Here is a 26937-nt window from a genome sequence, read left to right as displayed (position 1 = left end):
GATCCCACATGCCTTGGGGCAACTAAGCCCACACACCACAATTACTGAGCCTGCACGCCTCAACTAGAGAGCCCGCGTGCCGCAAAGTACAGAGCCCATGCACCCTGGAGCCCGTGCACCACAACTAGAGAGAAGCCCACGCACCACAACAAAAGATCCTGCATGAAACCTGACGCAGCCAAAAATAAAAACAAACAAATAAATAAAATATTTTAAAAGTACCATTTACAATAGCATCAAAAATATCAATACTTAGGGATAGCTTAGTAACATATGTGCAAAACCTGTATACCAAAAACGACAAAATATTGCTGAGAGAAATGAAAGAAACTTAAATAAACGGAAAGAAACACCACAGTCATGTGTCGAAAGACTCATTATCGTTACGATGCCAATTCTCCCCAGATTTATCTACAGATTCAATGTAATAGCAATTAAAATCCTGGCAGGCTTTTTTTTTTTTTTCGTAGAAACAGACAAGCTGATTTTAAAATTTATGTGGAAATGCAAATTACCTAGACTAGCCGAAATGATTTTGAGAAAGGACAAAGTTGACGGATTTATGCTATCTGATTTCAAGACTTACTATAGGGAATTTCCTGGCGGTCCAGTGGCTAGGACTCCACGCTTTCACTGCAGGGGGCCCATGTTTGATCCGTGGTCGGGGAACTAAGATCCCACAAGCCGCGAGGTGTAGCCAAAAAAAAAAAAAAACAAAAAAACTTACTATAACTCTAGAGTAAGCAAGACAGTGTAGCCTTGGTATAAGGTATAAGGACAGGCATAGAGATCAAGGAACAAAATTGAGAGTCCAGAAACAGACCCACACACATATGATCAATTTTCAGGAAAGGTGCAAGTAATTCAAGGTGAAAAGGACAGTCTTCTCAAGCAATGGTCCTGGAACACCTGGTATCCACACACAAAAGAAGGAACCCAGGCTTTTACCTCATACTATGCACAAGATTTAACTCGAAATGAATCACAGACCTAAATGTAAGAGCTAGAAATATAAACCTTCTAGAAGAAATCAAAGGAGAATATGTTTGTGACAGTGCATTAGGCAAAGACTTTTTAGATAGGACGCAAAAAAACACAAACCATGAGAGAAAAAAATGGACAAAATTAGACTTTCCAAACTTAAAACGTTTGCTACAGGGTGGGAGAAAATATTTGCAAAACCATTCTGTTTGAGGATGTGTATCTAAAATATAATCAAAATGAAAAAAAGAAAAAAACTCTTACAACTCAATAATTGAGAAAACTTTAAAAAATTGCCCGAGATTGGACTAGGTACTTCACCGAAGAATATAGACAACTGGCAAATAAGTATATCATCAGTCAAAAGAAAGGTTAAAATGAAAGGGGCTTAAAAAAAAAAATGACAGACTGACCACAGCGAGTGCCGGCGAAGATGCAGAGCACGTGGAACTGTGCTGCTGGGAAGGCAAACTGATCTGAGGCGTGTGGAAAACAACCTGCCGGTTTCTTACCACCTGAAACATATTTATCATAGGCTGCCCACTGGAGACGTTAAAGCACACAAGAGTTTGCACTCAGAGTCGCCTCATTCATGAGAGCCCCAAACGGGAAACAACCCACGTGTCCATCGGCCGGTAATGGAATAAACTGTCTGTGGGCCATCCAGACAACGGAATGCTGCTTAGCAAGAAAAAGGAACAAAGTCCTGATACAAACAGCCAAAGAGATGAACTCAAAGTCATCCTGCCGAGTGAGACAAGCCAGATACGAAATACTGCACACGCTACGATGCTATTTATATAAAATTCGAGGGAAGGCAAATCTATAGCGATAGGAAAATCATGGCTGTCAGGCTCCAGGTGGGGGAAGGAGATTGCAAAGGGCCACGAGGGAACTTTCCGCAGTGATGCAAACATTCTATATCATGATTATGGTGGTGCTTACACAACTGTGTGTGTCAAATCTCATGAAGCAAGTTGTGAATTTTACTGTACGCTAATCATCCCTCAATAAAACAGATTTTACACGGTCATTCCTGGGGAATTCCCTGGTGGTCCTTGTTAGGACTCGGCGCTTTCACTGCCACGGGCGCGGGTTCCATCACTGGTTGGGGAACTAAGATCCCGCAAACTGAGGCGTGGCCTCAATAAATAAACAAAAACGAAAGTCAGGGGACTTCCCTGGTGGCGCAGTGGTTAAGAATCCGCCTGCCAATGCAGGGGACACGGGTTCGCGCCCTGGTCGGGGAAGATCCCACAGGCCGTGGAGCAATGAAGTCCGTGCACCACAACTACTGAGCCTGCGCTCTAGAGCCCGCGAGCCACAACTACTGAAGCCTGCGCGCCTGGAGCCCGTGCTCCACAACAAGAGAAGCCACCGCAATGAGAAGCCCGAGCACTGCAACGAACAGTAGCCCCTGCTCGCCACAACTAGAGAAAGCCCGTGCGCAGCAATGAAGACCCAACACAGCCAAAAATTAATTAATTAATTAATTTTAAAAAAAGTCATTCAGGACAAGGAGAGACGTCACAGTCTGCAGAGCCCTAATCCATCGAGTACCACTCTTGTGCCTCCCCCAGCATGCAAACAGGCCTCGTCCCATTTTTAAAATTACTGTTCACTCTAATTCAGACCTCAGGTGAGTCGCCACGCTGTCTTTCTGTCGTCTTTGGTCCACTTGACTCCCAGTACACACTCGCACGCAGGCACACACGCGTGGTTTGATTCAGTATATCTTTGCCCCGTTGGAGCTCTTTCACCTCCTAGGCCTCGCCTCCTCGCCCTGCTCTCCCCTGTCATTCCATTTCACTCGCTGTGAGCTCACTCAGTCCTCCCTCTGCCACCGTCTGCAAAGCCCACCCCACAGGTGGGATGCCCAGTTAGGGCACCTCTCTCCATCCTTGTGTGCAAGGAAAGTTGCCTGCCGCATCGGTAAGCCCCACGCTGTGCACGCTGAGGGGATTCAGGATGGAGAAAACAGGATGCTGGCCCCAGACGGCTGAGGCACAGATCAAAGGAATGATCTCAGTGAGCATCAGACCCTTGCCTCTTCCCATACCTGGAAGAGTGCTGGATTCAGTCACTTGAAATGCCCAGTTTTCTTTAACTGACAGTAATCTTTTGATGTTCTCACTACCCTGGCTCCCCCCTTACCTCCTCAGAGCTGTCCCTCAGAGCTCTCTGAGAGGCTGTCCCCCGGACTGGAATCCTCAGGAAGTCCACCGAATAATACATAATCCTCAAGTTTTCGGGTGTGCATTTTTTTCTTTTTCTTTTTTTATATTTATTTTATTTATTTATTTGGCTGCATTGGGTCTTAGTTGTGGCAGGCGGGATCTTTGTTGCGGCACGCAGGCTCCAGAGCACGCGAGCTCAGCAGTTGTGGCTCGTGGGCTCAGTAGTTTTGGCTCGCGGGCTCCAGAGCGCAGGCTCAGTAGTTGTGGTGCACGGGCTTAGTTGCTCCACGGCATGTGGGATCTTCCCGGACCAGGGCTCGAACCCGTGTCCCCTGCGTTGGAAGGCGGATTCTTAACCACTGGACCACCGGGGAAGTCCCTCAGGTGTGCATTTTTTTCCAGTTGACACCAGGCATGGCCTTCCAGCGGCTTTGCTCGCGTCCTTCCTTCCCGTAGGGCACCTGTCTCCCCTCCCAACCTCGGGAACCTCTGCTCTCCTGGTTTTCTCCTGGCTTTTTCGTCACTCTTTCTTCGTGTCCCTGGCTGGCTCCTCTTTCTCTTTCATCCCTGAAATAGCCTTCAAGTGTCCCCTCCAAGGCCTGTGCCTTCCCCCTCCACCCCCCAGACACACACCCCTGGGGGGTAGGGCCGCTTCGCCTGTTGAGCAAATGGTCCTGGTTCCTGAGAGCCAGTGGTAGAGCAAGACAGACAGATCCAGGTCCCACAGTTCTGACCCACTGCCCTGGCGCCGGGCACCTGGGATGGTCAGTGCCCCCACCCCCTCTGCTCAGACACTGGGCTGGGGGAGCTCGGGGCCCACTCCTCGGCCACACACAGAACCTTTCTGCAAAGGCAGTCCTACAGGGAGACGGTACTGGGCAGGGCAGAGGGGGCTGCGCCGGGGGAGGGGGGGAGGGTGTCTGTTCACTTCTGCCCGGGGCCTGAGGCCACCTGAGGCCAACTGGCCGCTCCATGGCCAAGTCCTCCTTGGTGGCTGGGGCTGGGGTGGCCTGGGGTGTCTCCATCTGACCAGCTCTTTGCCGCCCGCAGCGGGACTCGGCCCAGCCTCTCAGCTGGCGCAGCGCCGGCAGGTGCACCAGGGGCTCCTGAGTCGGGCTGTCAGCCAGGTAGCCAGACTCTCCGGGCACACCGGCTGGCCTCAGGGGCTCTTCGTTCCTCCCAGAGGTCCCAGCACTTGTTTCCCTTTACATCCAGGCCTTGGTGTGGACACAAAGCCCTCCCGTTCCTTCTTGGAGCCGAGAGAAAGTCGCAGCGAAGGGCCTTCCCCCAGACTTTTCCCTGGACTCGACAGTGGGAAATAAGGAGCACAGGGCGCAGAGGTGTCCCCAAGCCCTGCGCCAGCTCTCTGCCGGGACCAGCTCTCTGCATGACCTCGTTTGGGGCTGGGCAGAGAACCCCATAAGGAGGTGATGGCCCGTTTACCCCAGAAGGCTGGCACTGCTTCCAGAGCTGCCCGAGACGCAGTGAGCAAAAAAAGGCACTTCCACACCTGCCGGCTTAAGTCTCTGCCCATCCTATCGCCATGGCTCAACTTTCAATTGTTGGATTCCCATTTTACAGAGGGGGAAGCTGAGTCACAGAGAGCTGGCCACAGCCTGTCCAAGGTCCCACAGTGGAGGAGTGGCCAAGTGGGGACATGCGCTCCTCTGCAGGCGCCTCAGTTCCCCAGGGCAGACGAGGAAGGTGTCATCTCACCGGCGAGTCTGGGAGGGTCTTGGGGACCGGGCAGCGGGAGGCACATGGGGAAGGGGGCACAAGGAAACAAGTGCCCGGGAACGCCATTTTCTACCCTTTTCGTTGATCTGGATGGCAGCGGAAAAGTCCTTTCTATGCTCCTGGGTTAGTCATGGTTGTGTGGTTACAGGGAGAGTGAGGATGTTCTGGTTCCTAGCAGGTGTGGCTGATGTGTTCAGATGTGGGGTGTTGGTATTCTACAACCGACTTCCAAATGGTTTAGCAAAAACCATTACAAATACGCACACATACCGTGGGGGTGTGGTGTGGAGCGTGTGTGTGTGTGTGTGTGTGTGTGTGTGTGTGTGTACTGCGCGCCGTGTGAGTACTGGGCGTGAAGCGCATGTGGTGCAGTGTGTGTGCGTGTGCGCTGTGTGGGTGTGGGGTGTAGGGGGGCTGGGTGGGCCCCCACCCTGATGACCCCTACTGGCGCCGCCAGACTCTGGCCGCGAAGAGGACGCCTGGCCTTGGCTGTACTTGAGCCCCTGGTCTGTGAGAGGCTGCTTTGGTCCCTAGCCTCGCAGGTCAACAGAGAGGAGGGACAAACAGGAAGAAAGGGCCAATCTCAGCCTGGAGCCGGGCTCTGGGCCGCATGCAGGCCACTGCCTTGGGCTGGGCTGGGCCGGCCTGGGCTGAGGGAGGCCAGGGCCGGTGGCAGGAGCTGGGGTGGGGGTGGGGAGAGCCTGGGATGGGGAAAAGGATGGGCTGGAGAGGAGAGGAGGGAGGGAGGGCACAGGAGCGCGCGCGCGGCGTATGTGGGGGGAGGGGAGAGAGGAGCTGGAATATGCGTCAGTGCAGAAGCTCTGAGCCCCCTTCTCCTAGGACAGGTGTGGGAGGAGGAAAAGCGTGGAGGTGTCCCGGGCTCCCACAGTCTGGGGAGGAAGCTGGATCTCTCGGGGACACCTTCAGCCCCAGCTTGACCCCGCCCCCCCCTTCCCGTCCCTCATCTCCTGCGGCCTAATTGAGGAGCGGGTGGGGCCTTCGCAGGCTGGGGAGAAGCCCTCCTTCTGCCTAGTGGGGACCTCGGGAGAGCCTCGCCCAGGCCCGGAGAGGGGCAGAAGGAGCCTGGCTTGGGAAAGGGGGGGGTCAAGCTTCGCCACGAGAAAGCTGTGTGACGCTGAGCCGGGCCCACCCATCTCCGGTCGCAGTTTCCCCACTTATAGACACGCTGAACTAAGTCATCGCCCAGAGCTCCGCAGCCCCACGAGTTAATAAAGGGGGCCCTGCGGAAGTGGGGGCAGGCGCGGGTGGTGGCAGATAGCCGGCTGCAGCTAAGCCAAGCTCTGGAGGGCTCGGCTCCCCCTTGGCGGGGAGAACGGAGTCCTGGGATGGCTGTCGCCAGGAAGGGAAGCAGAGGCGGCCAGGAGCCTACTTCCCTGTGCCAGAGGCGGGAGGCTCATGGGGGAGGGGGAGGAAGTCCCCTCCTGAGCAGGTCACTCCCAGAGGCCTGGTTGGGGCGGGGCAGGCGATGGAGCGCTGATCTGAGCTCCTGGGCCACCTTTGCGCCCGCTGCCGCCCAGCTGCCCAGGAGCCCGGGAGCCCGGCCAGGTAAGGGGCTACACGGGGGCATACCAGCCCTCCCACCGTGTCCCCAGCCCTCCGATGGCCACCTCTCTTGGCCTCTGTCAGGGCGGGGGGGGGGGTCTATCTGTCTGCCTCGCTTCTTGTGGGCCGCCTAGGTAGGTCATAGGCTTGGTTCGTCCATCTGTCTGACTGTCCCTCTCTCCAGCTTCCCCTGCCTAGTCCTGGGAGGAGTGTAGCAGGGCTCCGAGGTCGATGTCTCTCAGGGGCCAGACCTCACCAACCCTGGTTAGGCTAAGGATGTACCCCCAGTGCCCGATCACTGGAACACACACACTCACGCATGCGCGCGCGCACACACACACATGCACGCGCACGCACACACCCCCACCCCACCACCCCGGCAGCTCTCTAAGGACCCCTATCCGGAGACTCTGGGCAGCCAGGCTGGCCCCTCTGGTGGGAGGCTGAGCTCGCCACCCCGTCTCCTCCAGGCGCTCAGGACTCCTGCCCGCCCCACCATGGTCATGGCGTCCACCACGTCGGGTAAGGTCCCAGCCACTGTCCCTACCCATCCCCCCACCCTTTCCTCCACTGGGATGAGCCAGGTGGGCCGGGCGGGGTTGGATGAAGCCAAGAAGCCCCTTTCAGAGACCTCCTTCACCCACTTCTCCGGGCTGCTGGTGCGGGGAGGGGAGCACATGGCCCTATGTATTCGCTTGGGCTGGGGCTGCCCTTCCCTCCCCACCACATGCGGATCCAGGAAGTGGGAGGCTGGAGGGAAGCAGAAGGCCACCAGCTCTGCCTGACCAGCGGGAAGCTCCCTGGGCTCGGTTCCCCTGCAGAGCACACTCCCTAACTCAGGCCTCTCCCCCCACCGCTGCCCAGCTGTGCCCCGGCCCCTCTCCCAACCTACGCCGCCCGGCAACGGCAGCGAGGAGGAGCCGCTGGACGCCCGGGACCCGCTGCTAGCCCAGGCGGAGCTGGCCCTGCTCTCCACAGTCTTCGTGGCTGTGGCCCTGAGCAACGGCTTGGTGCTGGGTGCCCTAGTGCGGCGGGGCCGGCGGGGCCGCTGGGCGCCCATGCACGTCTTCATCGGCCACTTGTGCCTGGCCGACCTGGCTGTGGCTCTGTTCCAAGTGCTGCCCCAGCTGGCCTGGGACGCCACCGACCGCTTCCGTGGGCCCGATGCCCTGTGCCGGGCTGTCAAGTACCTGCAGATGGTGGGCATGTATGCCTCCTCCTACATGATCCTGGCCATGACGCTGGACCGCCACCGCGCCATCTGCCGCCCCATGCTGGCACACCGCCATGGAGGCGGAGCTCGCTGGAACCGGCCGGTGCTGGTGGCCTGGGCCTTCTCGCTTCTCCTCAGCCTGCCCCAGCTCTTCATCTTCGCCCAGCGTGACGTGGGAGACGGCAGCGGTGTCCTCGACTGCTGGGCCCGCTTTGCTGAGCCCTGGGGCCTCCGCGCCTACGTCACCTGGATCGCCCTGATGGTGTTCGTGGCACCTGCCCTGGGCATTGCCGCCTGCCAGGTGCTCATCTTTCGGGAGATTCACGCCAGCCTGGCGCCGGGGCCTGCAGAGAGGGCCGGGGGGCGCCGCGGAGGGCGCCGGACGGGCAGTCCCAGCGAGGGAGCCCGGGTGTCGGCGGCCATGGCCAAGACCGTGAGGATGACGCTGGTGATCGTGATAGTGTACGTGCTGTGCTGGGCGCCCTTCTTCCTCGTGCAGCTGTGGGCAGCGTGGGACCCGGAGGCACCTCGGGAAGGTGTGTGGCCGTGGCTCGAGCCGTGGGGGCCGCTCAGGCTTGGCTGCACACACACCTTGGCCCCTCCCCTCCCCAGCCGTGGGCTCCCGAGCGGACGCGAGCTGATGTGCACTGCTAGCCGCTGGGTGGCACGTGGGTCGCGGCCTTCCCTGGGCACCCTCATCCCCAGCCCAGACCCCTGCACCACACAGGGCCCCCCTTCGTGCTGCTCATGTTGCTGGCCAGCCTCAACAGCTGTACCAACCCCTGGATCTACGCTTCCTTCAGCCGCAGCGTCTCCTCCGAGCTGCGAAGCCTGCTCTGCTGCGCCTGGACGCGCGCCCCGCCCGGCCTGGGGCCCCACGAGGAGTCCTGTGCCACGGCCAGCTCCTTCCTGGCCAGGGACACCTCCTCCTGAGAAACGAGGGGCGCCTTCCTTCCAGAGGCTCCACGAAGCTCAGCCGCCTGCCCGGGGACAGGCTCCGCGATCGCGCGTAGGGAGGGGCTGCGGCGGTGGGCTGCAGGGTCCGGGGCCGGCGCATGGCTTCCACCCCAACCAGTGCCTGCCCTGCCGGCTGACGGAGGTCCCGGGAGCGGGGGGTGGGGGGTGGGGGCCCAGGAGGAAGAAAGGGGTGGGGCCGGGGGCCTTCCTTTCCCCGCCTCTCTAGTCCCCCTCTGCCCTCCCTTCTGACTCTCCCCGTCATAAAAGTTCCAGCTCATTTCCCACCTGGCGAGTCTCCTTGGATCAGGGTAACGGTGGGCGCGGGGGCAGCGCGGAAAGATTCTCAGAGCCCTCCCGCACCCAGACACGTGAGCGGCTCTAGAACCCGCCACGCAGGCCTTCAAAGGCAGCCCTGTGCCAAGGAACCCCCCGCAGAAGCTGTTCCCAACCTGCCATCTTTGGGGTGCCAGGAGGCTGGCCCTGTACCCACCTTCCCAGCCCCACCGAGACAGAGAACTGGCTCGCGTCGGGGAGTCAATGCACAGGCCTTTATGAATGGCCGCCAACACCAGGCTGGCACCCTCGGCTGAGCAAGGGCACCGGGCACCCGACAACCAGCGACAAGCCCTCACGGCCAGCTGCCCCCAGCCTCCCTCCTCGGCTGCCTCCCAGAGGGGCCTGAGCCAGGGCGGGGGAGGCAGGGGTGAGCTGGGGTGGCCTCGTCCTCCTCTCTGCAGACGGTCACGAGCAAGCATGCTGCACAGGACCAGGGAGAAGCAAAGGGCCTGGGGAGCCCGGCCGGTCTCCCCCGTGGCCGCCTGGGGCGGGGCGGGGCCTGCAGAGGAACCGGTAGCACATCAGTGCGGCTTGAGGGGTGAGTCCAGGTCCTGGGGCTGGGAGGCCAAGAGTGAGGCTGGGGCCCCAGGGCCACGGGAGAAGCCTTTGTTCTTGCCGGGGCGGCCGCAGGCCACGGTCTTCAGGCTGCGGGGCCCAGGGCCAGGGGAGATGGTGGACGCCGGCCCGAGGCCCTGACGGACGGCGGTCTTCCCCAAGAGCTCCTTAAACACAGAGTCCATGGTCTGCGCCACGGCCTGGCGGGGAGGAGAGGAAGGCAGGGCGTCGGTGCGAGCGGCCTCCACCTGGCCAGCCAGTCCCCCACCCCCAGGTCAGTGGCGCCAGCTGACCCAGGAGCGAGGCCCTCCTACCCTCCGCTGCCCAAACTCCTCCATCCCCTGAAACAAAGTCCTCGGCCACCGCCTGTCCCCAGGCCCCTCCCCTCCGTGGGCCCCGCAGCTGTCGCCCCTCCCTTGCCCGGTTTCGCTCCTGCCACTTTCGGTGTGGCGGTCACCGTCTCCTCCGGGGACAGCAATCCTCAGTCCAGCCCTGAAATGGGAGCCCCTCTGGCTGGGCCCCGGTCCCCCTCCTCTTCCCACTCTCTCCCTGGCTGAGATCACAGCCACCATCCCCTGGCTTCGGGGGCCACCAGCGTGCCTGGACCTCCAGGGCCAGTGGCCCCCTGCAGCCCAGGGAGGAGGGGCTGAAATGCCCCTGGAGAGACGTGCACATCCTACCCGCCCCCCACCCTGCACTGGGCTGGGACCCTGTGTGGAAACAGGGCCTTTGCAGATATAAGTTCAGGATCTGGAGATGGGGAGACGATCCTGGGTTATCTGGGCAGACCCCAGATGTAGTGATAAGTGCTCACACGGTTCCCGGGGCTCAGCCCGGCGGTGCCCACTGGGAGCCCACAGTGGGGTGCGCTGGGCCCAGAGGGGAGCCGGGTGTCCCCAGGCTGCACCCCTGGCCCCGGCCGCATCCGGCACCCGCTCTCTCCCCCTGCAAGAACTACGACCCCGCCTGGCTCCCCAGTCAGCCACCTCCCTCAGCCTCTTGTCCACCTGCCCCTTTCATCCTCCCTGGCTCGCCAAGCGCCTGCCACATCACCACCTTTCACCTAGTCTGGCTCTAGATGCCAGCCTTGAAGCCTGTCCCACTCACTGCGTCCCACTCAGGAACCGAACATGAAGCCCAAATGTGAGAGCCCCAGGTCCCCTTCCCTTCTACCCTGCCTCCAGGCCCGTCCCTCCCCACTGCACTCACACCCTTGCCGGCCTGCCCCTCCCTAGGCTGGGCTCCACCGGCTGGTCTGAGGTCAGGAAGGTCAGACTTGAACCTTGGGAGGGAAGAGTCCGGTTCATAAGGGGAAGCAGAGACCCATCCCTGAGAGGTGCCCCCCACTTGCCACACGGCCATTCCCAGCTCTCACCTTATCCACCTCCACATGTCGCTCCGGGGATGCTGGGACCAAGCAGCGCCGTCTGTGCCCAGAGGGGCCCCCGGGTGTGCCGAGAGGGGCCTCGGGTTGGGTGCACGGCTCTGGCCTGCAGGGCATAGACAGTGGGCCTGGCGGGGGCCCTGGGGAGGCTTCTCCCAGTCCAGGGTGTGGCCAAGGGAAAGGGAACAGTGAGGCCGGTCCCTCTCCACCTCCTCCAGCCTGGGGTGGGCGGGCAGGGCCCCCGGAAGCAGTCTTCCCCTTGCTCACCTCTGGACAAACTCCATGGCCGGGAGGGCCTCTGGGCTGCTCACCAGCTCCCCGGCGGCCGGCAGCCCCTGGCCCACAGCAAGCTTCTCTGCCCTGGCGCCAGAGAGGCAAGACCGCCTGTTAGAACGCTCATTCTGCGCTTGGGGTCTGGGGGCCAGAGGGCTCAGCGCTGGCCAGAAGTGGTCAGAAAGGCGCACTCTGGGCCACCCCGGGCCTACGGAAGCGGGGACTCGGGGCGGGGGAAGGGCCAGAAGCCCGGGTGAAAGGAGAGCCTCCCAGGAAGGGCCCCAACTTCACTCACTCACCCCGCCGGCAACGTGATGTACTTATGGGGGATGAGTCCCCGGGCCCCGGCGTGCTCGCCCCGCCACCAGTCGCCTGAGGCCCGCTCGTGCAGCCGCAGCACGTCCCCCCGCTGGAAGGTCAGCTCCTGGGCCGTGCGGCCCGTGTAGGCAAAGCAGGCCACGGCCTCCACAACCCCCTCCGGGTCTAGGGAAAAGAGGGGACCCCAGTGTGGGGGAGGGGTGGAGTGGGCATCCAGGGCGGGGACAGGGTGGGGCACTCCTTCCCGCCCCCCTCACCGTCCTCCGGGGCCAGGCTCCCAGCCTCTGGCTCTGGCTCCGGCTCCGGCTCCGGCTCGTTCTCCCCCGCCGGGCCCTCCAGCTGGGCATCCCTGCAGTGCAGAGCAGAGCAAGGCGGATGAGCGCACGAGGGATCGCCCGTCTGCCGGACCTCCCTCCCGGCAGCACGAAGAGCCTACCCCAGGCAGCTGGCAGAAGGCGGCGCCATGCACTTCTCATAGACAGGGCCGGGCAGCTGGGCCAGGGGCGGGAAGACCCGCGAGGGCTGCACAATGACCGTCTGCACCAGCTGGTTCACCCGGCCCTGCAAGGCCACCGGGTCCTGCCCGGCGGGTACGGGCAGCAGCGTCGGCCCGAAGCACACGGCCAGGTTGTAGGCATCCATCATGTTCTCATCGCTGTACTGGGCCAGGCTGGGGGCACAGGTGGGTCACAGGCAGGTTGTTCTCGGCCCGGTGTCCCCTCACCCCCACTAGCAGCTGGCTAGAGCCACCCCTCAGCCGCCCTCGCCCCCCCTCCCCCCGCGCCGAGAGGTACTCACTGGTTGAGGAAGGCGAAGAGGTAGCGCAGGACCACGAGCACCGGTGCGGGCAGCCGGGCCAGGAGGCGGCTCACATGCTCCACCCACTCCGCCGCGGCCTCCGCTTCTGCGGCCGAGGCCAGTGCCCCGGAGAGAAGGCGTGAGCGCAGCCGTGGAGGCCAGCGGGGAGGGCCCCCCCCCAGGGCCCGCCTCAGACCCCCGCCTCACCCGCAGAAGCCAGCAGCTCCCTGAACAGCTCCGGGGGGAATATCGGAGGCTGCAGGCTCCGGAAGTAGAGCTTCAGCACACCTGCCACCGAGTCCAGGTCATGGGCGGTGCAGCCCTCCACCAGTGGGTCCTCTCCTGAGGGCGACACGGTGGCGCAGGGGGCGAGAAGGCGGATGGCACTGGCTCTTCCACCCACCCCCATCCTCACCCCCGGCCCCGCCGGTCCCCACCTCTCTCAAAAGCGTCACGGATCTCCGAGACCCGGGGCTGGGCGCCCGACACCCGGAAGATGCCCTCGTGCTGCAGGCCTGCGGGAGGACGGAGAGCCGGTGGGCGCAGGATCGGGTGCCAGGCCAGCGGCAGGAGGGCCCAGGTCTTACTCACCGTTGAGGTTAATGAAGCGGATGCAGCTCTCCACCACCAGGGGCACGGACTGGCCGGAGCTCTGGGGACAGGGACAGAGAGGGTGTTCCCTCCACTGTGGACACAGCACGTCCTGCCTCACCACTCACTCGCTTTTATTTTCTCTTAATGCGTTATGCGGTCAGCAGTAAGGCCTGCGAGATGCATGCCCAGGTGTCCGACATCCCTGGTGCCGTCTCGGGCCACGCCTTACGTTTTACCTGCTAACTGTTTATTGCTGGCATGTGGAAATGCCATCGAACTCCGTATGTCGACCTCGAATCAAGTAACATCGTGAAACCCAAAATTTGTGCACTTAAATAATCTGTTGATTCTTTTGAACCGTGACATACAGAATCACATCCTGCAAATAACAGTGTGATTTCTTCTTTTCTGATCCTTCTTGCTTCCCTTACTTCCTCTCTCGTAACCCAGAAGTGGGGCCCGTGGACACTCTTGCTTCTGTTAACTCAACTCCTCAGCCCTAAAATCGCTGCCACCCGAGGCTTTCCGTTACTAGTTAGGGACGTGCCCTCTGACCAGTGCAGGCCCGACAAAGGCCCACCCAGGAGGAGACCGGTGGCCGGGGCGGAGGTTACTGGGTTCACAGGCAGCCCCCGGGGCTGGAGGGAGAGCAGAAGCGGGGAGGGGCCCGCACTTGGTTGGCGGGTGACACAAAGCAAGTACCTGGATAAACTTCTCCATGTCTCCCCCAAAGAGCTTCTGGTTATACTGGGAGCTGGGGCGGGGAAGGCGGCTCTTCTGGAGTTTTCTCTGTGTGTACTGGGTCCTGTCGTGAACAGGAGCTGGCTCTGAGGGGAGTGGGTGTGGAGACTAGGCTGCCCCGACACCCTGGCCCAGCCAAACAGCATGCTGGAGCTCGCGAGCTATTCCAGAACCCACTGGGCAAAGTGGGAAACAGGCCACCGAAGGACGAGCAACAGAGCCGGGTCCCAAAGAGAGGGGCGGTGGGGACCCCACAGCTCCTCGGGACGAGCTGGTCCTTCACGAAGGACTCACCGAGACACCTCCCGCTCTTCCTTGTCACCTGGGGAGGAGAAAACGTTGGTGTGTCTCTCGGGCTGGGAGGTTCCTCAACACCCCGCAGAGGGAGAGGGCACCTGAAGGCCCAGGGCGGCCACAGGACAAAAGGCGGGACAGGGGCCGGGATCCTCGCTGGCTTATCCCCTGCGTGCCAAGCACCCTCCCTGGGTGGAGAGCACGTGGGCCGGGTGGAGGACCCAGGAGGAGCGCCAAGCTGCGGCCGCTCCCGGCCCTGGGGGTGGCGAGGCAGGGGCTCAGGGGGCCAGGAGCGGGGCCCACCTCGCTGAATGGCCTCCTGCAGCTTCTCGTGCTTGGCCTGCAGCTTGGCGAGGATGCTCCGTCCACTCAGGTACTCCTGGAGTTTCTAGGAAGCCCCAGGAAGAGTCCAAGGCTTTGGTCCTAGCTCTGGGCCGCCCCGGCCCCCCGCCCTCCTGGCCCCGCCTCCCCACCGTGATGTAGAAGGTCTCGGTCTCCTGCTGCTGCCCCCGCCTCCGGCTGGCCTGCCGAACCCCTGGGTCCGAGCTGGTGGACTTGAGGGACTCGGTGGAGGGGCTGGCCTGGAAGGACTCGAGCATGTCCCCATCTTCCGACGCCACCACCTCCAGCAGGGCCTGCAGGGTGGCCTTCAGCGTCTTGTTTACCTGGGGAAGAAGTGGGGACAGGTGAGGGACAGGGAGTCCAAGTCAGAAGGCAGGGGGAGGGCAGGCCGGGTCACCCATACCTCCTCCGTCTCGATGGTTTGTCGGTCCAGGCGGCTCCGGATATTGTAGGCTCTGGGCAGAATCTCGTCCCGCAGCTCCATCTCAACCCGGATCTCAGCCACCTGCAGAGGGCAGCATCCAGGCGGCTGAGGGCCACGCCCGAGACGCAGGGTGGGGCTGGGCAGCAGGCACCGAGGTCTCTGGGGCCCATTTTCGCTGCCTTGGCCGCCGATGCACAGGATCACCAGCCTCGACGCTGCGTACAGCCAGATCTGAAGCGTGGCAAGGACACCTTCCCAAGGGGAAGGCGCACACCCGCACGCATAGAGACTTGCGCACGGACGTTCCCCGCAGCGCTACTCCTCACAGCCCAAAGGAAGAAGCAACCCAAGCGTCCAGCAGCTGATGAAAAGACAAGCAAAGTGCGGTCTCTCCATACAATGGAACGTTATTCAGCCACAAAGAGGGAGGAAATTCTCACACATGCTTCAACATGGGTGAACCCTGAGGACGTTATCCTCAGTGAAACAAGCCTTTTGTCACAAAAGGACAAATAGGACATGATTCTACTTGTAGGAGGCGCCTGGAGTAGCCAGATTCCTAGAGACAGAGAGTAGATGCTGGGGGCCATGGGCTGGGGGGGGGGAGTTAGTGTCTAAGGGGGACAGATTTTCCATTGGGGAAGATGAAAAAGTTCTGGGGAACGGACGGTGGTGATGGCTGCACAGCAACGTGAAGGTGTTTCATGCCACTGAACCGTGCACTTAAAACGGACAAAACGGTGAGTCTTATGTGTATTTTACCACGATTATAAAATTTCTATCCAGGCCCTAGAAAACACTGACATTAGAAGACCCACCCCCTCAAGCCCACATAATGGGCAGAAAACCAGAAATTGACTCTCTGGAAAGGATAAATCAGAGGGGTTCTGGACTCAGGGACACTAGTCACTGCTGAGGAAGGGGACGAAAGTCCCTACTGATGAGAGAGAACACAGCAGCCGCCGCCATCTGGGGCTGGCCAGGAGCTCAGAGCTGTGCCTCAGTGTGGGCCTGTTGGACATAAGGAATGTCACAGAGCATCAACGTCAGACAAAGCCACTGTGGCCATGACGGCTGAAGATAAAAAAAAGTCATCAGCGTGTCTGAGCACAGACCAAAGCAAAAACCTTGTCCAAGGCACAAAAATGAGCAAACCTCCGCGCGTCCCAGCTAGTGTGAGGGACGGTTCCTTCCTCACTGATGACAGCTCTAGCCTCCCTTTAGCCACCCCTGCCCCGTCTTCTCAATAAGATTTATTAAGACACCCTGTCAGAGTTACCCCTGTTTCCTGACAGCATCCAAGCCAGCGCCAGGCCCCTCCCCCAAGTCCCCTAACCCTTGCCCAAGTCCTCGGAGTCCTTTCTAGCACCCTCTTACCGAGACACCCCCAGCTCCCCGTGATGTGGGTGTCCCTCACAGCAATGATCGGAGTCCCTGCCCAGCCACCCTGGGGGGAAACCCACTGCTGCCAAGCTCTGCTCACACACATCAGATACGTAAGGCACCTCTCTTCAGTGCCTCCTCTGAAATATGAACTGACGGCCAAGAACCGGCAGCCATTTGAGGGAGAGCGCTAACGTGGAAGACATTGATCAAAGCAAGCAAACAGTGAAAAGGCAGGGAACCGGGGGAAAATGTCAAGAAAAGGAATGAACATTTCAGAAAGATTTGAGAAGGTATTGTATCCATGAAACAAGAAGAAAGGGCTATTTTAAATAGGAATTTGGAAAACAAACCCAAACTCTTAAGAACAAAAAAATATGAAAGTAAATTAAAAAAAATTTCAACAAGGGGCAGGAAGAAATAGTCGAAAAAATATCTAAGAAAGCAGAATGAAAAGGTATAGCGATGAGAAATAGGAAAGATGAAAGATAAGGAAATCAGGGCTTCCCTGGTGGTGCAGTAGTTGAGAATCTGCCTGCCAATGCAGGGGAAACGGGTTCGAGCCCTAGTCCAGGAAGATCCCACATGCCGCGGAGCAGCTAAGCCCGTGCACCACAACTACTGAGCCTGCGCTCTAGAGCCCGCGAGCCACAACTACTGAGCCCGCGTGCTGCAACTACTGAAGCCCACGCGCCTACGGCCCGTGCTCCTCAGCAAGAAAAGCCACCACAATGAGAAGCCCGCGCACCTCAACAAAGAGTAGCCCCCGCTCGCCGCACCTAGAGAAAGTCCGCGCGCAGCAACGAAGACCCAACGCAGCCAAAAATAAATAAATAAATTTATATTAAAAAAAAAAGATAAGGAACTTAGACTGTCAGTCCATGGTGTTCAACATCAAATTACAAGAATTCGTGAAAGGAAGAGAAAAGAAAATTAAGGGAAGGAAATTACCAAAGGAATAAAATGAGCTCAAAACCTTGAGACACAGGTTTGCATAGTGACGAGGCCCACTGGGTGCCCAGCACCATGAAGGAAAAGGATCCCCAAGGCACATCATCATAAAACCTTACACGAGGGAAAGAGTCCATCCTAAAGGCTTCAGGGAGACAAACTGCAGGTCACGTGCAACAGTCCAGAAATCAGAATGGCATTGCACTTCTCACCTACAACCTTGAATTCTATACCCAGCTACACTACCAATCAATTTCAAGGATAGAATACAGACATTTGGGGCTTCCCTGGTGGCGCAGTGGCTGAGAGTCCGCCTGCCGATGCAGGGGACACGGGTTCGTGCCCCGGTCTGGGAGGATCCCACATGCCGTGGAGTGGCTGGGCCCGTGAGCCATGGCCGCTGAGCCTGCGCGTCCGGAGCCTGTGCTCCGCAACGGGAGAGGCCACAGCAGTGAGAAGCCCGCGTACCGCAAAAAAAAAAAAAACCCAAAACAAAAAAAGAATACAGACATTTTTTCAGACTTTCGAAGTCAGGAAAGTATGGGGAAAGATGTCCACACAAACAAGGGTAATAAACCAAGAAAGAGGAAGACACAGGATCTGGGACACAGACGGTCCAACGCAGGAGAGAATGGCAGGAATGCTCAGGACGATGGGGCAGGGAGGTCCTGGACTTCACAGGCCTGCAAGCCGGGACTGGACGGCTCCAGGGCAGAGCTCTGAAGAGAAGAGATCACCTGGTGTGAGGGGAAGACGGAGACGACAGCACTGGGAGGTGGTGATGTGGGGAGGAGCCCTAGTCAGCCACGAAGGAGGCCGGTAGGGCCTCTGGAAGCGCAGAAGCGCCAGCAGCACCTGCCGCGTTGCTCGCAGCAGAAGCAGCAGCTAGAAGATGGGGAAGGGGTTGCGTCTGGGGAGTGGGAGTCAGGGACGGAACGGGTGAGTCAGAGAAGGGCTGTGTGCCATTGGACGCCTTGAGTAACGTTTGACTTCCGATATGACTTTGGTCAAAATACATATTAAATAAGTAAAAGCTCAGCGTAACCCCAGCCCCTGCACAATGTTCACGAGGATAAACTGGTAAACAAAAGAATAGCTCGGAGGTGCATTTAAAAATGTCTAGTGGGGACTTCCCTGGCGGTCCAGTGGTTAGGGCTCTGAGCTTCCACTGCAGGGGGCACAGGTTTGATCCCTGGTCGGGGAACTCAGATCCCACAAGCCGTGTGGTGCGGCCCAAAAGAAAAGAAAAAAAAAAAAAAAGATGCCTAGTTATAAGTTACTGTTTGCATGGTTTCTCTCCCCGCAAGTTTGCATTATGAAACGTCTAAGGTACATAGAACCGTCGAAAAAAGAGTATACGGACAGCTATATACCACCCGCCAGCTGGCCTCAAAACCAGTGGCATCCTGGCTGTTTGCCCTTGCGGGGGGCGTGGGTGTGTGTGCGCGTCCTTCGCCTGAGCCGCGGAGGTCTGCTGGCTCCAAACGCAAGTCCGGAAACCGCAGAGCCTCATTTGTCTTGAGGCCACTGAAGGAGGGTCTGAGAAACAAGCTACCATCACAATGAAGACGAGAAAACACAAAGCATTTGCCTGAAGGGGCGGGCAGAGACCCTCACCTCATCTCCCTCGTGGGGCTGGTAGTCGAAACGCAGCGGGGGACAGAAGGCGGCTGCGTGCACCTCCAGCACCTTGGCCTTGTCCCCTGGAGGGTCTAGGGCTTCCACCACCTCCTCCAGGCTGCCCAGGCCCTGTAGCTGGGAGGCCTGGGTGCGGCTCTCGGCGGCCGTGTAGCTCCGGAGCACCTGCCCCAGGGCCAGGTGGAATCCCGTGTCACAGCACTGGGGGACAAGCGAGGACACGGCTCGGGCAGGCTCGGCACACAGGCGCCCGGCCCCGCCTGCCCGCCAGCACTCACGTCCATGAGGTCCAGGACGTCACGCACGTAGTAGTTGTTGACAGCGGCGTTGACGCTGGCCAGGCTGAGCAGGTACTCGTTGCGTGCCTTTGTGCACTTGAGTTTGTGCTCCAAGAACTTGGCATGGCGCTGCTCAGGACCACACAAGCCCCAGGATCACCCACGCGGCCCCAGCTCCGCCTCCCATGTAGCCCTCACCCGCGACACATGCTCTCTCCCTTCCCTTCCCCACGCGGACAGCTACACCCGCTGTCCCACCAGGTCCCTCAAACAACTTGGCCCCGAAGTCATGATGTCCTCCCTCCGCAACCCTGGCAGCCTCAGCGTCCCCATCCTCTCTTCAGGGACCGCCTCAAACATTCCTCCTCCCCTCCTGTCACTCAGTCACCCATTCGACACGTCCGCTCGCTTGTCTGCAATCTCACAGCACTGCGTGAGGCAAGGACGGGTGGGTGGAAGGGCCCCCAGGCTTCCGGCAGCAGATTTCTCTTTGCCCAGCGGGGCTTGGTGGGGGAGACCAGCTAGGAGCGTGCGGGCTGTCCCGGGCCTAGTGGCTCTTCTCCTGCCCGCTCTGTCTACCACCCCAGCTTGGGGAGCCCTCCAGAGCCAGCCCCGCCTTCCTGCTGCACACCACCTCCCTGCAGGGCCGGGACTCGGAAGGACAAAGCCCAGGAGCCAGAGCCTCCGGACACAGACGGCTGCCCCCCAGGCCCACCTTCTCCACCAGCCGCCCTCCCTTCTTGAGGGAGCCCTTGCGGAGGGGCCCTGCCTCGGTGCCGGCACTTCGGCACGCCCGCTTCTCCTCCTGCCGCTCGGCTTCCCGGAGCTTGGCCTCGGCATTCACGCTCTCCATGTGGTACACCTGGTATGTCTTCTTGGCCTGCAAGGAGGCCCAAGGCCAGGCAGCCCTGCTCAAGGCCACGGCCGCAGCCAGCCCTCACCCTCCCCATCCCAGCCCATCCGGGACTCGGACCTGAGCGCTCTGCCCAACCACCCAGTGCCCAGAGCAGGGAGAGAGGGCCGCGCTCGCGGTCCTCGAAACCCAGGTCTCTCCTTGAGCCTGGCTCGGGGAGATGTGAGGTGATGGCCTCCCTCTGATTCGGACGGGCCCTGCGGCGCTCTCACCGTCTGAAGCTCTGACACCACCTCCAGGAGCTCCTCCTGCAGCTGTTGCTCCAGATCCTTACTCTGCGGGGGAGGGGAGTTGAGCACAGTCCTGCCCCAGTGCAACACCCACCTCCATCCCGCAGCGGCGGCCACCCTCTGCCCGACGCCCCCCGGCCTCCTGGGCCCTCCCAGCCGTGACACCTCTGCATCGGGCACCCACGGGCTGCCCTCGCTAGATCTTGAGGCCATCCAGCATCCCGTGCCCAGGGCAGGGGCCTTGCCTTCTTGACTATGCGCCCAACATCCTCCGCGATGTGACTCAGGCGCTGGGCCAGGGGCCCACCCAGCGTGTCGCTGAGGGCCGCGCTCTCGCGGCTCTGCTGCCGCGTCTGCTGCAGCAACACGGCCCAGCAGTGTAAGGGCGACAGGAGGGACGGCTCCTTCCTGGGGGAGACGGGCACTCAGACCGACGGGGAGCGGGGCCTCAGGCCCTGCTGCAGTCGTCCCACCGGCCAGTCCCCAGGACCCACCGGAAGCTCTGGTGCTCCCGGCTGCCACCCCCCAGGCGGCCTGCGCGGCCAGAGAAGCGCTCAACCAGCTTGTCCAGGCCCCGCGAGTACTCCAGCTCCACCTCGGCGCGGCGCCGCATGAACTCGGCCAGCTCCTGCAGCAGCTCCCGCCGCAGCTCGCCCTGCAGCTCCAGGCAGCGCAGCTGCTCGCCCAGCTGCCAGCGCATCTCTGTAGGGGCGGGGCGGGGGGGGTACGACGCAGCTCAGGCTGGGGCAGTGGACCCACCGCCGAGTGGAGTGAGCGCAGAGCCGAGGGGGCGGGAGGCCGGCCCGGCGCTGCGGGAGGTCTGCCGTCCAGCCGGCTCGGGGCGGGCCTGAGGAAGGGGACCTCTGAGGTGAGGCTGAAGGGAACCAGCCGGGAAGGAAGAACGGAAAGGCCCTTCCAGGCAGAGGGCAGAGCCCTGCGAAGGGCCAGGGGCGAGAGGGAGTGTGGAGGGTCCCGGAGGCTCGGAGCAGGTTGGGATGGTGGGAGAGCACCTGGCACTTGGGCTTCCCATGACTCCCCGGTTTCCCTGCCACTTCCTGACCTTTGGGTGCCCAGGACCCCAGGCAGGGTGGCCGCCCCCGCAAACACAGAGACACACGGGGCTGCGCAGGCGCGGGGTGGCCACGGCGCTCTGCCAAACCTGCAGTGAACTTGCGGCCTCGCTGGCTGGAAACCCTGCCCTCAGCCCCAGGGAGAAAGGGCAGCGCCAGTGGGAGGGCCAGACCAGCTGGTGGAGGCTGACCAGTGACAGGACTGAGGCAACTGGCCTGTTTGCTGTTCCCAGTACCGACTCCTCACTACCCACCTCCGGGCAGAGAGGGCCACACCCCGCTCCCCACACTGCTGGCTTCTGACACCTTATCGCTGACTTGATTTGGCAACTTTCCCCACACAGACCTAAAGCGAAGAACCGCCTGAATGAGGATCTTAAGCAACCCACTGGCGAGCCCTGGGCATCCCGGGGACATAACGCACTGTCTCGGCTTCTGGCAAGCGGGTCACCACTTACTAATTGCTGTCCAAAAAAGGGACGTTAAATGACTCCTTCATTCAGCATAATGTTGGTTATGCACCCAGTCAGTCTAGACATGGAGACACGGTGCCCACCCTCCTGGGGACACAGCAGGGGGACAGGCACGCGCTAGAACGTGTCGGAACAAGTGGCACTGAGAAGACAGCACAGAGCGGGAGGTGGTCAGGAACAAGCAACACTGGAACAGAGAGCTGAAGGAAGCAACAGAGGGGCCGTGGAGCCAGCGTGGCTGGAGAGAGCTGCGCAGGCGAGGGGAGGGGGGAGATGGCCAAGGCCCGTGGTTGGGGAGGACTCCCCGCTGGACGCCGAGGGAGAGGGGAGCCACAGCAGCAGAGCCACGAGGGTCCGGCTTCGCACTCAGGGCCCCTCAGGCTGCCGTGGGGAGCCAGGGCAGAGGTCAGGTGACGGAGGAAACGTGCCCAGCCCAGGTGGCAGCTACCGCACCAGTCCAGGCAAGACAGTCAGGGGCTTGGACCAGACAGCCAGCCTGGGAGGAGGTGGGCAGTGGCAGGACCCAGGGTGGCTGTCGGAAAGAACTCTGCGGTGAACAGCTCGGTACTGGTGCCATGTGGATTTCTGTCCCGCCAGTGGCGTCCCACGGGCTGTGGGGCACGTGGCAGCCTCCATGGGTCCTGCCTGCTCGGCATCCGCGTCTCCTCCTCTGATTTCCCTTTCGAGAACGGCCCCTTCCTACTCTCAGCCCCTGGGTCCCTCTCCCTGACTCCAGGCGCCCCAGATGTGGCTCTTGCATCACCCATCCCTCGGCCCCTCCACCGTCCTCCACCGTAGGACTAGATCAGTGACAGGCCCAGGGGCCACCATCCCCGCCCCGCGCTTGCACCGCAGTGACTGAACGAGAGCGCTCTCTTTCCACCAAGGGGTCAAGCTGGGTAAATGGAAGCCTGGGCGAGGACTGCTTCCTGCAGGTGAAACCAGTGCAGTCTCCTTACACCGTCCGAGGCCAGGCCACTTGAAATCAGGAGAGTCTTCATTAAATCAGGGTAACAGTTTGGGGATAAAAGTAAATTTCATTTCATTCCAAGAAAGATCTGAGATGTCCCGGCTTGCCTCACTGTCCTCTGGCGTCTGCCCCTTCCTCGTGGAGCGACAGTTCGCTGGGGGACCTATTACAAGCGAACAGTGCTCAACGGGCCAGCACACCAAACCGTTTCATTTCTTCTGTTCGGTGCAGCCAAGCCTGGGCTGGGATTCGGGCCTGGCGTCAGGCAGACGTTGAGTCGGCAGGGTCTGAGCACAGTGAGCCGGTGCCTGCTGAGCTCCCCAGGCTCCCCAGGCTCGCAGCTGAGTCGGCATCCAGCTCTCAGATCTCAGCTGGGATGCGCTCATCAGGGAAGCCTTCCCAACCTCCCCACAGACTAGGTCTGGCCCTCTTCTTGTCCCCTTTCTTGACATCCGCACCCTCCCTTTATAGTGGTTTTCGTCATAATTGAAATGAATTGTGTGATAGGTTGTTCACTGTATGTCTCCCCACTAGACCTGTGAGCCGTATGACAGCAGGGATTGCTTCTCCTGTGCTCAGCACTGTATGTTCAGGGCCTGGCAAAGAACAGATGCGTACAAAACATCTAGCAAAAGGAAGGATGGAATCCACGTATGCTTGAATTGCAGAGCCAGGACTGGGCCTCAACAACACTTCCTGTGAGTGAGGCATTCGGTCTCACTTCTGCTGACAAGCAAAGCAGAAAAGATGGCCTCCCAAACCACGACTATGCTGACCTTTCAGAATTTCGGGTGTCAAGACAGTGATCCCGTTTTTCTAGCATAGTAGGAAGTTTCTTTGGGTGGGGGGGTGGGGGCACGGGGCGGGGGGACGGGGAACAGAAGCTAAAATCATTAGGGACCCAGAGCAGGCAAGGAACAACTTAAAAGACAGCCTTGCTCGAAACCCCAATTTTTTTTCAGTGTGAAGGAACGACCCACATTTGCTGACTGAAGAGTTTCCAAAGTCCTTCAGCCGCATGACATTTGGGGGATGCGGCTGCGGACCATTCTCTCCATCTGAGGAATGTTGCAGGGGAGGCTTGGAGAGCTGACTGGCCCTGCACGGTCACCTCAAGCTGGCTCTGGGCAGCAGGCCACCCTTCCCAGACGGGGAGGACTCGAGCATACTTTGGTGTAAATTGCTTGTATTGGATAATGACGTTGGAATCTCCATCTATGGACTGGAAGGACATTCGAGGCTCATTTCATTACACCTCCTGGGACCTATAGGAGTGGCCATAAGCAAGTCACTGCTCCTCTCTGAGCTTCGGTTTCCTTCATCGGTAAAATTGAGCTATTGAGACTGATATACAGGGTCGCACATCTGAAGACACCAGAAAATGTTACAGCCTCAAACTGCTGGCACTTGGACGCTGCCTGCTTCCCTTTGCACGAGTTACCACGCCCTGAATAAGACCCAGAGAAGCAGTCGACTAAGAGTTTGCAAAGCTGATTTGCATACGATTTGCACAGAGTGTTTATCAGAACCCAAAGAGGTCTGCTCTTGCAGAGGGCGCAAGATCCCTCAGGCCAAGATACACTGTGCCGGTTTGACCCAGAGACAGTGGCCTTCAACTCTGAGCCACCTCAGCGCCCAAGGGAGGGAACAGGGACTGGGCTGCAGGGACTGGAGTGGTTTTAGGGTAAAGCCATCGCTAAATCCATCCACCGAAGCTCTCGGACCCCCTACCCAACCCCCGTCAGCAAAGTCAAGGTGCTCCATTTCACTGTGGCTAGAATGCCACTTTGGGGGGAGCACTCGGTGCCCCCTTCCCTCCTCGGAGTCCTTAGGTGAGGTGCAGGGAGAACCCAGGAGGACACAGCTACCAAAGGGAGGGAGGGAGCGAGGGAGAGTGGAAGGAAGGAGGAACAGCGGCGGTTGCGGCCAAAGGGACGTGGAGAGGCGGGCAGGGGGCGCGGGTTCCCTCCCTCAGCCCCCTCCGGAGGTCACTGGGGGAGAGCAGCGGGCCCTGGGCCAGCGGCCAGGTCTTTTCGAGCTCCCCCACGACCTTCGGGGTCTCCGTAGGGAACTGGGCCGGGAGCGCCCCGCGCCCTCTCACCTTTGACTTGCGCCTCATGGTCCGCCTGCGGCCCTCGCTCCCGGCGCAGCTTCCCGTGCGTGGCCATGGCCGCCGGGCGGCCGCGCCGTCGAGCTCCGTTGCTCCCACGCGGCCGCAAGCGGGCCGGGCGTTGGGACCGGAGGCCCCCGCAGCCAGCAGCCTGCGCCGGCCCCGCCCCGCCCCGCCCCGCCCCCAGCGCGGCTCCCGGGGCGGGGCGGGGGCGGCCGGCGCGGCCTGGCACTGCTCGAGAGGGTCTGGGGTCGGGGGGGGGAAGGGGTGTGCGTGTGTGTGTGTGTGTGTGTGTGTGTGTGTGTGTGTGCGCGCGCGCGCGCGCGCGCCCACTGGGGCCGGGCCTTGCCGTCGCCTCGCCCCAGGCACTGGGCGCGCACCCGGGCAGCCTTGTGCCCAAGGTTCGGCTGCTAGGGCCGGTGTGGGAGCCCCAAGGTGCCCGGCAAGCTGGCATCCTCTGGCTGCCATTCCCCCCCAGCCTCCAGAAGGCTGTCTGGTCACCACTGCCAGACTGCACATCGTGGCCATTGGCCCTGAATGCCAGTGCGCAGTGACACCATAGCTGCTCCAGACCCTGGGCTCCCTTGGGTCACCTGCCTCCCCCAGATCCCCAGGACATCAGATGGGGCCCACCCTTCCCAAGCACAAGGAGCCTGGAGAGCCAGGTGGGAAGGGAGGTCAGCACCAGAGAACAGAACGTGCCTTCACTCCCTCCAGGCCCCCTCATGGGGAGCGGGTGGGGGCGGAGGTCAGAGAGCAGGCTTGGGCTAAGGTTCCCCTTCTGCTCAGCCCTGTGGGGAGGAACAAGCCTTGTTGCCTCATAGGTGGTTACCACTTCCTGCTGCCGGAAGAGACTCTTCTGCCTCCTTTCCCCGGCAGCTTGCACCTGCTGTCCTAGGCCCAGGGGACTGGGGAGGGGCAGCCTTCTTCCCTCACTCTCAGAGTAAGGCCTTACTGAGCCTGGGGGCGTCTTGGGGCCTCTCTTAGACAGGAGTGCTGGAGTTTCCCTTCACCCCTCTCTACCAACTCGAAGTCACAGGCCAGGCCAACAGGTTTTTCTCCAGTATACTGAGAAGGCAGGATGCAGGTAGCAATTGACCAGCCGGACTGGACAACTGTCTTCAGTTGGGTGGGAGGGAAATCCCTGGGGTATAGATGGTGGGGACGGGGGCGAAGGCAGTTAGGCTCTGGGCTCGTGCCCAGGGGAGGCGGGCCTGTAGGCGCTAGTGCAAGGGGTCCGGGCATGTGTGTGCATGGATGTCCAAGTCAGGCTCTGTGCAAATGTGGGCACACGTGACCCTGACCTGCAGCTGTGGGAGGGAGGGGAGTCTGCGCAGGTACTTCCTGGCTTTCAACTGTGAGCATTTCGCTCACCCAGAAGGGGAAAACATACCTCCTCGGTTCCCTGCCCCCCACCCCCAGTACCAGGCCCTTCTCTAAGCTGCAGTGTGTGCACGGGGCACTGGGGCTTTTCGGCCTGGGAGCAGGCCAGACCCCAGCAGGAAGGCATGCCCCTCATCGGCTAAACCCAACACAACACACCTTGCCCCCTACCCGCTATCTGAGCCCTGACTGGTCGCCCAAAGTTCCTCCCCCATTCAGCAGAGCCAGGCACAGGGCTCAAGCCCGCAGGAAACTGCGGCTGAACTGGTGTCGGCGTCTACTTTCAAATGCTCTCCTTCGTCGTTTTACTTTAGGACTCCAGAAATGCTCACGTGAAGCCCCATTCAGCCACTGGTGTCAAAACTCGAGTGACTAGCCCTGGCTTTTAGGACGCTTCTTTGGCATTTAAGGCCGAACTGCTTGCTCTGTCCTCAGCTCTACTGTTCCCCTTCCAAGAATCTAAATGGTGCAGAAGGGCAGGATCAGATCTGCGGGGCCTTGCTAAGCCTGTTGACAAGTGGAGTGAACACTTGGTCCTGAGGGGTGACCGCAGGGCTGACGTGGTCAGGTCTGCTGGGTGAAGGATGGACCAGAGGGAGAAGAGATCAATGGGGAGGTTGTTAACAGATGTCCACGTCAGATGAGAGCATGAATTGGACAGTGAGGCCACTCCCATTTTCCCACAAATGAGCTTTCCAGGAGAAGTTTCACAACGGGGGTCCAGGTTGTGCACCTCTGTGTACAGGTTCATCCCCTGGGGAGACGTCCCCAGAGCCCACCCCCAGTCACACGGCTAGGGAACAGGAGTTCCTGCTTTTCCCACCCTCAGCCTTCCAGCCTCTGTTCGGCAC

The 26937-nt window shown here is 60.5% G+C and overlaps 2 protein-coding genes across 2 annotated transcripts; one reads left to right on the top strand and one right to left on the bottom strand.

The window, feature by feature from the left end:
• Positions 1-6940: 6940 nt before the first annotated feature.
• AVPR2 (arginine vasopressin receptor 2) lies at positions 6941-8672 on the top strand. The gene is made up of 3 exons (XM_079910570.1): positions 6941-6980; positions 7323-8207; positions 8399-8672. The coding sequence occupies exons 1-3, from the start codon at positions 6956-6958 to the stop codon at positions 8602-8604; spliced, it is 1116 nt and encodes a 371-aa protein (XP_079766696.1). The 5' UTR covers positions 6941-6955; the 3' UTR covers positions 8605-8672.
• A 375-nt stretch (positions 8673-9047) lies between these two features.
• On the bottom strand, positions 9048-24939 carry ARHGAP4 (Rho GTPase activating protein 4). Its single transcript, XM_079910522.1, has 22 exons — positions 24695-24939; positions 20575-20782; positions 20326-20488; positions 20063-20125; positions 19653-19817; positions 18938-19066; positions 18639-18860; positions 14667-14768; positions 14395-14586; positions 14225-14309; positions 13922-13949; positions 13589-13691; positions 12884-12944; positions 12730-12807; positions 12500-12634; positions 12293-12398; positions 11931-12164; positions 11752-11843; positions 11476-11659; positions 11171-11263; positions 10895-11009; positions 9048-9719 (listed from the first exon to the last, which is right to left on the bottom strand). Exons 1-22 carry the CDS (start codon positions 24759-24761, stop codon positions 9486-9488), a joined length of 2859 nt encoding a protein of 952 aa, XP_079766648.1. The 5' UTR covers positions 24762-24939; the 3' UTR covers positions 9048-9485.
• Between the last annotated feature and the right edge of the window lie 1998 nt (positions 24940-26937).

The sequence above is a fragment of the Stenella coeruleoalba genome (genome assembly GCF_951394435.1).
Source record: "Stenella coeruleoalba genome assembly, chromosome: X".
NCBI classification, from domain to species: domain Eukaryota; kingdom Metazoa; phylum Chordata; class Mammalia; order Artiodactyla; family Delphinidae; genus Stenella; species Stenella coeruleoalba.
The sequence above is the reverse complement of the archived record's forward strand: the minus strand, read 5'-3'. Positions and strand labels throughout refer to the sequence as shown.